The 12,422-nt window shown below is 42.0% G+C and overlaps 1 protein-coding gene across 1 annotated transcript in view; it reads right to left on the reverse strand.

The window, feature by feature from the left end:
- The window catches only part of brinp2 (bone morphogenetic protein/retinoic acid inducible neural-specific 2), a 289,760-nt gene that overhangs the window by 17,766 nt on the left and 259,572 nt on the right, over positions 1 to 12,422 (reverse strand). The window contains exon 7 of the mRNA XM_086271078.1: positions 2,879 to 3,101. Within this exon, the coding sequence (XP_086127204.1) occupies positions 2,879 to 3,101 (223 nt within the window). The remainder of the gene's footprint in view (positions 1 to 2,878; positions 3,102 to 12,422) is intronic.

Consider the following 12,422-nt stretch of genomic DNA (forward strand, 5'->3'; position numbering starts at 1 on the left):
GAATCAAACTCAAAGTAAGGTCAGTACTTCCACGCTTTAAACGCTGCACGCTCATACTCTCTCCGCACTCGATATGTGATCCGTTGTTGATCTGCACACAGCTGTTGTCACCAACGTTGCACTTGCTTACGTCACTGTCATGAGACATTCTCGCAAAAAAATCACGGTTTTAGTAACGCAGTAACACAGCGTTCCTACGGGAAAGTAACGGTAATCTAATTACCATTTTTGCAATAGTAATCCCTTACTTTACTCGTTACTTGAAAAAAGTAATCAGATTACAGCAACGCGTTACAAGTAACGCACATTCACCGACTCCTTTCTCTTTCGTGCCACCTCGGCTGAGAAATCCTGATAGAAGGACACTTTCATGTTCTGGTGTTTTCTTAAGCTGCAGTCCATTTGACCTCTCAAGGCCCACATACTTTTCATAGGTTGTAGGTTTTTATTAGAATGGGAGGGAGAGCAGTATACCAGTATTCGGGTCCCTCTTCTGTGGAACCAGCTTCCAGTTTTGGTTTGGGAGACAGACACTATCTCTACTTTTAAGATTAGGCTTCAAACTTTCCTTTTTCCTAAAGCATATAGTTAGGGCTGGACCCTGAATCTTATCTTAGTTATGCTGCAATAGGTGTAGGCTGCTGGGGGATTCCCATGTTGCATTGAGTATTTCTTCTTCAGTCACTTTTCTCACTCAATATGTGTTAACAGACCTCTCTGCATTGAATCATACTTGTTATTAATCTCTGTATCTCTTCCACAGCATGTCTTTATCATGTCTTCCTTCTCTCACCCCAAACGATCACAGCAGATGGCCCCGCCCCTCCCTGAGCCTGGTTCTGTTGGAGGTTTTTTCCTGTTAAAAGGGAGTTTTTCCTTCCCACTGTCGCCAAAGTGCTTGTTCATAGGAGGTCACATGATTGTTGGGTTTTTGCTATGTATTATTGTAGGGTCTACATTACAATATAAAGCGCCTTGAGGCATTTTGGCATTGTTTGAATTGAAGGTCTTTCTTCATTTTTCCCTTAAAAAAACAACAGCAAAAACAAAACAATCAATCAAAAAACTGAAACTGAGTGAGGTCACGTGCAGAATTCACTCAGACTGTGGGAGTCAGTTAACTCGTTACATGATTTGAAGAGGTGATTTCAACAAAGGCAGCGCTCTTTTTTGTCTGTCTGTTCAGCTGCAATGACTTCTTATCAGAAGTTGTGCCTGTTCCATGTTACAAACACAAGTTCCCGCGTCCCTGGGAATTACATGAACATAAGGTCATTCTGGAACTCAGTCGCAGCCTTCAGTACAAGATTACAGATCTATGTGCAGTGTTGGGGAGTAACGGAATACATGTACCGCCGTTACGTATTTAAAATACAAAATATGAGTAACTGTATTCCGTTACAGTTACCGTTTAAAAAGGTGGTATTCAGAATACAGTTACTTTGCTGAAATAAAGGGATTACACTGAGGTATTTTCCTGTTTCGTAGGTTCGGCTATGCCCTCTCTACTTTTGACAAAACACACATTAAGAGGCTGTAACGTCTGTGTCTCAATCTTGCGGCCCATGTCACCCCTCCTTGCGGTCCGCATAATGACGTGAAGAAATATTTTTAAAAATTATTCACAAAAATGATTTAATATGAAGGTAACAGGCAGAGTGTTACAGGCATCGCCTGTAACACTAAAGAATGTAGCCTCATGGGCAGTGTAGTCCGTGCTGCAGGGAGAATGGACTGCCATACCCGTTATGTGTCTGTGAGCGAGGGAGGGAGAGAATATAATAAAATCTTGGCCATGTAATTTCTCTAATCTTGACACACACACACACACAAGCCCATTAAGCTATCTTAGTGAGGGCCTTCATTGACATAATGGTTTCCCTGGCCCCTTACCCTAACTCTAACCATTAAAAATAAATGCCTGACCCTAAGCCTTACCCCAAACCTAACCATAACCTAATTGTAACCCTGACACTAAAACCACATTTTGAGCCTCAAAAAGGCCTTGAAATTTGTGAGGACCGGTGTGTGTGTCCTCACAAGTGACTGTTGGTTCTCACAAGTATAGTAGAAGGCAGATTTCGGTCCTCACAAAGATAGCTAGACAGGAACACACACACATATATAAACACAAAATAAGACGTGTCACATCCATCCTGTCTTGTATCTTGGTAGCGATGTATTGGTGTGGAGTATTTTCTTTGCAGATTCTGGGCCCTTTAGTACCAGCTGAGCATCATTAAAATGCAGCATCATACCTCAGTATTGTTGCTGACTGTGTCCATCCCTTTATGACCACAGTATGCCCATTTTATGATGGCTGCTTCCAACAGAATCACACGCCATGTCACAGCGCTCAAATCACCTGAAACTGGTTCCTTGAACGTGACAGTGAGTTCACTGTGCTCAAATGGCCAACGGTCAGAGCATCTCAATTCAACAGAGCACCTTTTCTCCATTGGCAATTTGCATTATGTATGTGTAGCTGACAAATCTGTAGCAACTGTGTGATGCTGTTATCTCAAAATGGACTAAACTCACTGAGGAATGTTTTTGCTAAATCTATGCCATTGAGAATTAAGACAATTGGAAGGCAAACAGGGTTCCAACCTGGTACTAGCAAGGTAAATGTTATAAAGTGGCCAGTCAAATAGCCCAAGAGGTTTAAACGTGAGAGAAATTGTAATGCATAACCTACAACAGAGACAACCCAAGGCCGAAACCCATGTAATTCCAGTGCAATCAACAAATGTTTTATAAAGGGGTATGTGTGCACCCCTTTGAGGTGGGCTGTTAAAGAGTCCATAGCTGCAAACACAGCAGCCAGATAAAATACCAGTAATGGTTTGTTCTCTGTCAGTGTGTCCCGGTGAGCTACCTTTGTTGGGGGAGACTGATGCGGGGCTGTTTGGGGCAGCGTTTACTCAGCGTGAACAGTTTCCTGATGATCTTCTGGGCTTTGCTGAGGACAAGGACGGTGCTGGCCTCCAGCTGGGCATAACGTTTTTGGAGGGTTAAGTCGGCTGACCAGAGCTTGGCTATCATGGACACATTCAGGAAGCGATCAGTGGGCAATCGCTTCAGGAAGGCTTTGAATTCATCTGCAGGGAATTCAGCAGAGACAGAGAGAAGGAGAAAACAACAAAGTTAGTCTCAGGTAATTTATCACAATACAGTTTTTGAGCAGTGAAAGCCTATTCATCACATTCCATTTTACCCCTGCTAGCATGCAGGAAAATGACAGAGAAGCTGGGGAGTTTCACGTGTCATTAGAATTTTAAAAAAGCTGTTATGTTATAATGAATCACAATTACAAAGCAAATACCTGCACTTTAAACGGCAGTTATACTCATTCACTTCTCCATTAGAATCCCATCTTATTCACTGTAGCATCATTGTCATTAAGCAACACTATTTATGTGACGATTTACCGTATGGCGTCACATACAGATGGCCATCTTTAAAAGCCTAAACAAGTTAAGAGAGCATCAATTATCACGAGCTGAACACACTACTAAAAGCATGTGGTAATGAGGAAAAGGTTGTCTTCTGTCATTGTTTGTTGTGTTACTTTTATATTTATATATTAATATACTTGCATGAAGTATGGAGACGTGTGCTACATCTATGCCACTTTGTTCAAACTAGTATTTTTGTGCCCATGGAACACAAAAGCTCGAGACAAAATTTTAAGCCCCTGCCATATTCCAATCTGTGTCATCTGACATATGAGAAGTTGTTCTTTAACTGTATTTTCAGGAGAAAGTGCTTTTGATCATCTGCTCTTTTTTAGTTTCTTTGCAATAAGCACCACTACCATATTGCCTCGTTGGTCTTGCGGTATCTGATTTAAAACTCTTTAACAATAGGCTAAGTATCTTTGAGAAGGGAGTTCTGTGACAAATGACACACACAATGATTTTCTTTTTTCTGTGGCTACTCGTCCCACCTTGTTCACCAAGTATGTGATCCTTTAACCTCCTCACTAATTTCATCATTGCTATCGTTTAGAGCCTTCTATGATTGTGAGTTTATCTTTGCTTTTAGTCCCCGGTGCCTCATGATGTCAGGCAGCCAGTTGTCCTGTTACTGTTTGGTTTTGTATTTTGCCCTTTGTTTTTTTTTTGTCCCCATTTTTACCTGCATTAAAGATGTGATTTTGAGTTCATCTCCATTTTGCCAAGTCCTGCATTCTGGGGTCCTCACTGTATTTCCCATACATCATAACATTATTGATAAATATGAATAATCTGTGACACAAAAACTTCAACTCTCAAACATCAAGAGCGAGTTGCTTCAGGCACACTTGTGAACTATGCATTTCAAATTTTTCATGCGTGACAAACCAAACCCACTCACGCAAACTCACTTAATGAAATAGGAGTGTTACCCAAGCTTGATTTACACATTTAAGCAACATTCTGCACAGTGCAGCATACTGTCACTACACTACATTTTAACATATACAGTGGCTCAGCACTGGAGCCCCCCAGGGGTGTGTTCTGAGCCCCCTGCTGTACTCTTTGTACACATATGACTGTGTGGCCACTACCAGCTCCACCACCATCATCAAGTTTGCTGACGACACCGTCGTGGTGGGCCTGATCTCTGATAACAACGAGACGGCCTACCTGAAGGAGATTAGGAAACTGGAGAACTGGTGCCAGAGGAACAACCTCCTTCTAAACGTCAGTAAGACAAAGGAGCTGATAGTGGACTTCAGCACTAAGCAGGAGAGGAACTACCAGACCCCCGTCATCAACGAGTGCCCAGTGGAGAGAGTGGACAGCTTCAAATACCTCGGAGTTCACATCACGCAGGACCTGTCATGGTCCTGTCACATCAACACCGTGGTGAAAAAGGCCCGTCAGCGTCTCTACCACCTCAGACGCTTGAGAGACTTCCAACTGCCCTCCAAGGTGCTCAGGAACTTTTACTCGTGCACCATAGAGAGCATCCTGGCGGGAAACATCTTAACCTGGTTCGGGAACAGCACCATGCAGGACAGACGAGCGCTACAGAGGGTTGTGCGATCAGCTGAGCGCACCATCCGCTCCGAGCTCCCTGACCTGCACTCAGTCTACAGCAGGCGGTGCTGGACCAAGGCCAGGAAGATCGTGAAGGACCTCAGCCATCCCAACAACAGACTGTTCTCTCTGTTGAGGTCAGGAAAGCGATTCCGCTCCCTGAAGACCAACACAGAGAGACTGAGGAGGAGCTTCTTCCTGCAGGGGATACGGTCTCTCAATCACACCACCACACAGTACTGACCCACACATACAGTTCTTACACACACACTGGACATTCTGGACATAGTTTTCACTTCATCACTTAAATCACTTTAAGCATATTTGCACTGCAGAAGACACTAAATAATGTGGATTGCACAACACTGGACATTACACAGCAAAATCTCCAGTGTTAAATTAACACTGGAGAGTGTCTATATGGGTCCACACCTCTGAGTGTTGGAATATTTCTAACATTTTGAGTTATTTTCCAGTGTTAGAAAATCAGCACTGCTCAGTGTTAGTCTTTGTTAATCTTCAAAACTGACTAGGTTTCTTTTAAACATATAACACTGTCAAAAGTGTTAATTTAACACTCAACAGTGTTGTATTTAACACTCAGAGGTGTGGACCCATATAGACACTCTCTAGTGTTAATTTAACACTGGAGATTTTGCTGTGTACAAATACAGCTGCTCTGTGACGGCCTCAGAGGTTGTCTGAGAGAATATTGGGAGCAACAACACCATGAAGTCCAAAGAACACACCAGACAGGTCAGGGATAAAGTTATTGAGACATTTAAAGCAGGCTTAGGCTACAAAAAGATTTCCCAAGCCTTGAACATCCCACGGAGCACTGTTCAAGCCATCATTCAGAAATGGAAGGAGTATGGCACAACTGTAAACCTACCAAGACAACCACTTAAACTCACAGGCCGAACAAGGAGAGCGCTGATCAGAAATGCAGCCAAGAGGCTCATGGTGACTCTGGACGAGCTGCAGAGATCTACAGCTCAGGTGGGGGAATCTGTCCACAGGACAACTATTAGTCATGCACTGCACAAAGTTGGCCTTTATGGAAGAGTGGCAAGAAGAAAGCCATTGTTAACAGAAAACCATAACAAGTCCCGTTTGCAGTTTGCCACAAGCCATGTGGGGGACACAGCAAACATGTGGAAGAAGCTGCTCTGGTCAGATGAGACCAAAATAGAACTTTTTGGCCGAAATGCAAAACGCTATGTGTGGCAGAAAATTAACACTGCACATCACTCTGAACACACCATCCCCACTGTCAAATATGGTGGTGGCAGCATCATGCTCTGGGGCTGCTTCTCTTCAGCAGGGACAGGGAAGCTGGTCAGAGTTGATGGGAAGATGGATGGAGCCAAATACAGGGCAACCTTGGAAGAAAACCTCTTGGAGTCTGCAAAAGACTTGAGACCGGGGCGGAGGGTCACCTTCCAGCAGGACAACGACCCTAAACACAAAGCCAGGGCAACAATGGAACGGTTTAAAACAAAACATATCCATGTGTTAGAACGGCCCAGTCAAAGTCCAGATCTAAATCCAATCCAGAATCTGTGGCAAGATCTGAAACTGCTGTTCACAAACGCTGTCCATCTAATCTGACTGAGCTGGAGCTGTTTAGCAAAGAAGAATGAGCAAAGATTTCAGTCTCTAGATGTGCAAAGCTGGTAGAGACAGACCCTAAAAGACTGGCAGCTGTAACTGCAGCAAAAGGTGGTTCTACAAAGTATTGACTCAGGGGGCTGAATAATTACCCACACCCCACTTTGCAGTTATTTATTTGTAAAAAATGTTTGGAATCATGTATGATTTTCGTTCCACTTCTCACGTGTGCACCACTTTGTGTTGGTCTTTCACGTGGAGTTCCAATAAAATTGATTCGTGTTTTTGGCTGTAATGTGACAAAATGTGGGAAAGTTCAAGGGGGCCGAATACTTTTGCAAGCCAGTGTATGTAGCTAATTGGTCATTTGTTTCTTTGGATCCCCCTGTTAGTATTTTCATCCTTCAAGGCAGATCTAACTGGAAAAGATGATTTCACCTTTTACTTATGTCCACCTCTGAGATGCAGTATTATCTCTACTCCTTTGGTCTGTCAGTCCCTGAGCCAACCTGTCTCACAGCTGCCTAACTCTTCTGCCTTAAAATACAAGTGCTAGCTTTACAGTTGTCTGTTACTCATCTCCACTTAAATGAACCTGGCAGCCCGAGTGGCTGTGTACTCAAATAAATAAATATATATATACGCTTATTTCTCACATACTATATCAAGCATATAATATTTTTGCAAGCCACTGTATAGATACAAACACTGAAAGATTCATTTCTGTTCAAAAGTAGGATTTGCAAGTTCATTTAAGCAAGGTGACTGATCATAAACATTCAATAACATCACATAGCTTTCCAGTCATACCAGACAATGGCAAGATTTATTTCTATATTTCTTTATTGCCCACGAGTAAGCATGTCCTCTATAAAATAAAATATAATGTTGATTTTATTTCAGAAACTACATATTGGAGATTTAAAGTCATCATTCTCGATTATGTTTCTGTGGTTTGCTGGCTTGTATCTGTAGAAACTTGTAGATGATGGTAAACTGGAAAAAATGACAAGTTTAACAAAACTTTGAATGGTCAAAATTTCAAAATACATTTACATGGATTGTTTCTAAGCTTGAGCTGTAATGCAAATGAGAAGTCTGCATCTTAAGTAACATTCCTGAGCTATAATTTAGGAAAATGTGCTTGGCTCAACTGTCCCTTATGCTATTGTGAATAAAATTTTAGAAACAGATGGGGACCTTACTCAAACAGCACCTACTTTGTTGTACTAGATGCAGCTGCTACCCAAGCCAATATGTGATGAGAAATCCTGTGTGTACTGTATGTATGGGTGTCTCTGTGTGCGCGTGTGTGTGTATCTGTGTGAATCTCAAACACTGAAAAAATGGGAACACTTGGAGAAAATTACAGTGAGAATAACATCGGTGCAGAAGACACAGTTCGTACCCTCTGCAGGGTTTGCCAAGCACGTTCCAGTGCTGAGCTCACTTTAGTTCCATTATGAACCAGTGGGCAAATATTATGCCAGTATGAAGCCTCTGGGAAACTTGAACCTATTATTTCTTTCCCCCCCCCCCCCGCAAAGCCAGCTAAGTGAGACCTTCTTGGATTGTTCTGGGTCTGCTGGAGAATCATATTCCCATGTGCGGCTGTTGGCAACAAGACAGCACAGAAATCTCCAGCCAAGCTGACCTGAGCTGAGCCCAACTGACGAGACTCAAGCCTATTACAGTGTTCAGTGATCCCAGATGACATGATGGTCTGTCTCTCTCCTTGTGTGTGTCTGCCTCATTCTCTTGGTGTGATCTTCCTCTTCTGGACTAGTGAGTCAAGACTGTCTTATTCTTGCGTTTGAGTTTACTGTCTGATTTTTTAATCTTCTCTTACTCCCAGGTTCCTCGTCCTTTTTTTGTATCTTTCTCTTTCTATGCTGACATGAAGATGAACTAGTCAAAAACGTTCTTGTTGCTCTGGCTTGTGGCTGCTTTCTTCAGCTGGTCTTTATTTATAGTGTCTTTCAATTCATACAGATTCATCTAATCACTCTGATCGGCCCTTGAGTGACTGGGTGAAAGACTGCTGACCAGTAAGGAAGACGGAGTCAAGAAACTTTGGTCTAATTTGCAGGTATATTTTTTTATATTCTGGATTCTTGTTAATGCAGGCGTTCATTTCACAGGACGAATTTGTGGGATTTAATTTTTCACACCAACCTCGATTTTTTTTCATAGCCGAAAAAAACAGATCTGACCAATGAGACCACTGAGGTTGGTAGCAAATGCAATGTAGCTATAAAACACCCAGTAGTACTAAATATACAATTATATAGAAATAGTAAAATAATACAATGTTTTTCTCAGACAAACAGCTAGATGCTGCTAGATGCGGGTCAGTCGGATCTCTGAAATTGTTTCTCCATCCTCAGATGTGGTCCCAGCTTTGCCAACAAGAGCTGAAACTGCCCCACTGACATCCTGAAATATGTATGAAAATATATACGACTGTTAGCCTGAGTTACTGCTGTGCGATAGATTCAAATATGGCTGCCAAAATGGCACATTAATGATGGCTTGCCCTCATTAGAGTGCCCATGTGAATTCTGTTTCAAAGTTCTTTTTCCTTTCAAGTTTGAATCAATGATTTCCTATACCTCAGCCCACTTTGTTCCCTCTGTCCTGCATTTTTTCCCTCTCCTTCTTTTTGTCTTCAGTCAGTTCTTAAGTCACACGCAGTGCCGCATATACATTCATCTTTATTATTCACCCACCCAACCACCTCTCCCTTATTTCTTTATTTTTTTTTTCTATTTTCAAACCCTTTGTCTTCCTCTCAATTTGCTTTCAACACTATCCTGGTCTCTCTCTCTCCACGGCCTCTCCGTGGTAATCATTAGCGCTGCCATCATGCTGAAGGAATTTGTCAGTCTGTTTTCCTCCCTTTTCTTGACATTTATGACTCCATGTACCAAATTTATGGATAATTTGGCTCACTCAAAATCTATCAGATAAAGGGGCCGGCGGGAGGGGGGTTATTTTCCATAATGGGTGACCGTGCTGCCCCAAAAATCTCAATCTCTGGGCTGAGTTAGTGATTCATGCCACCATTGAGCAGAGCCGACAGCTAAGTGACTTGCTGGCTGAGGACTGTTCATCCACCTCACTACAAGCACAGGATGTGTTGAAAAGAGAGAGCCTCAACAGTTCTTAACAAAGCAGTCTAGAATTCAACCAAACAAAGTGTTCACTGGTTCTTGCACTTTATATTTTTATTCATGGACAATGATTTATATAACTTGATCTGATTCTTTTTTTTCAATTCTTGCGTGTTTGCTGGCATTTCAGCAAATAAACAAGACATCACAATAGTGGCTAAAAGCATTCCTAGGTAAACATCAGTGTGTCAGCATTGTTGCTTTGAATGGGTTAGTCTTCAGCTCACTAAACAGCTAGCATGACTATGTATTCTAACATAAAATACTGTCAGTGTGAATTTGACCTGGAGTGCCGCACTGGGCTTTGATCTAGTCCAATAATGTAATTGGTTGTGCTCTTTGTCTTATTGTTTTACCCCATGCAATATTCAGGAAGGACATTCAGCTGGTGGACTTCATTTTGGAACATTTCCTTAAGCTAATAGGACAAGCATCATTCAACACTTATTTAATTCTAAAAATAAATATTCAAAATATACAAGCATCCTTTTAATATGGATAAAAAGGTTTAGATAACTATACATAAAGACCGATGTCATCTTTGCAAGTTCATACTGGTTGATTCGGCGATGCTCTGTATAATTAATACATCTCATTTAGTAATCCTTGCACAAACTCATTGTTGAATTTTATCTGTCATAGCTGGAATTTGAATTGATGGGTTTACAACTGCCAGTCACATATAGGAACGAACACTGGTTTGTCTTTTTTCCTGTGCCATGCCCCTGTCAGTCACATCTTAGTGAAAAGGCTCTCATTAAATCCCACCCGATTTCTTGCAACAACAACTTCAATAATCATCCGTCTTCCTCTGTGCTTTTAATTCAATTGCAAACATGACAGACAATAAGGTTGGAGTTGGGATGTCTTCAGGCGGATGTGGCAGTGCCTTCTCTCTCTCGCTGTCTTTCACTCTGCAGCGATGCAGGCTGGGAGAGACGGAGTGGAAAACAGAAGGTCCAGAGCTGTCAAGAAAGCTGCTATCTCCATCACTTCAAAGTGTCTGTAACACATTAAAGGCGCCATCCATCATACATTGCTGACACTGCTGCTCACATAATAGTTAGCAGCAAGTATTTTATGTTCTTCAGTCTCTATAGAACCTCTATATTAAAAACTAGATGGAATAGTTTTTGAAACAAGTTCGGTCACTGCTCAGTAGATTGATTGATCTCTTGGAACAATGCCTCAACACTTTTACTTAACCAGAACATATATTCTCAAAGTGAATGTGAGTTCTGATCATAAATACACTCTACAGTAACGGAAAAAATAGCAACAAAATTCTTTTGCTCCTAACATTTAGCTTTAACTTCTAGAACACCCCCAAAAGAAAGTTTTCAGGGTGGATAAATCAGATTTTTAGTATCACATCAAGCCATTGTGATATGGCCTATTGTTTTTAGATTCATTTTGTAGCCTCAGTGTAACTACGTCGTTTTATTAGGTCCAGAAATTACCATATCTGGAAAAGAGGATTAAGTGTCTCTGCTTTCCCCTCACTCCCAACTGGTCATGACAGATGGCTAACACTCTCTGGGCCTCGTTCTGCCATAGTTCTTCCTTCCCAAGCCAAGGTATCGCTCAGAAGCTTTGTCTGATTAATGGAGTTCTCTGTCTACCATTGTAGGCTCCTCAACTTTTTTTTTAAGCATTTTCTAAGGACAGCGCGAAAACAGTGAAGAAAGAAAAAAAGCCACCTCTTTCCTATCAGTGGAAAAATGTACCATGTCAACCAATTTTTAAAAAAGTCAACACGTGGGATTTGGTTGTTTAGGAAGAGGGGAAAGTTTTGGGTAGTGGTTAGACTTGTAGTCAAGACCGCCTAAACCAAGACCAAGACAATACCAAGACCAGAGGGTATCGAGACCAAGACCAAGACAGACCGAGTCAAGACCAAGACAAAGTCGAGACGTGACCGAGACAAAAAAGTCTTTAAACTGCAGCCAGACGCTGCTTTGTGTCAGGCATATTTATGTGTTTTTGCGATGCACTCGCAAACGCACGCTCCACTTGACTGTCGCGTCTCTCACTCTCTGTTTTTCACAGAATGATATTATCCTCGCATGTGATTGGCCACAATATGGAGGGATTGGAGCATAGCTGAGCCACTGTGTGAGAGCTGAGCAGCAAAAGGAAATTAAGTGAGGAGCCGGCTCTCGCTCAATGGGAGTCGACTCTTCTGATTTACTACAAAGCACTCTCTAAGCACGGCTCTTAGAGCTGATGCTTTTGCGCATGACACATTATCGAATGTTACGTTGTGTGTCATGGATACTATTGACTCCAAATCTCCCGACCACTATGTCAATCTGAGACAGCGAGACCAAGACAAGACCGAGGGATCCAAGACCAAGACAAGACCAAAGTCCGTCGATACCAAGACAAGACCAAGACCACTTTCATGTGGTCTGACACCTCCTGTTGGCCTGCAGGTTTAACCCTGTGCTGTTCTCCTCCATGTTTTGGTGGAGCAACGTTTTTCACCGGCACACATCATTTGTGGGGCATCTTATTGCGAGACCGGATTGTTTTCTCATTTTAGTTTTATTTTTAAATGGTTGTACAAAATAAAATAAAAAACGGCAGGTGTATTGGCTACATTTTTAGA

Source organism: Aulonocara sp. 'chitande type north' Nkhata Bay, linkage group LG18 (genome assembly GCF_057382095.1).
Source record: "Aulonocara sp. 'chitande type north' Nkhata Bay isolate Kocher_YH1m ecotype deep benthic linkage group LG18, A_spYH_male_GT1.1, whole genome shotgun sequence".
NCBI lineage: Eukaryota > Metazoa > Chordata > Actinopteri > Cichliformes > Cichlidae > Aulonocara > Aulonocara sp. 'chitande type north' Nkhata Bay.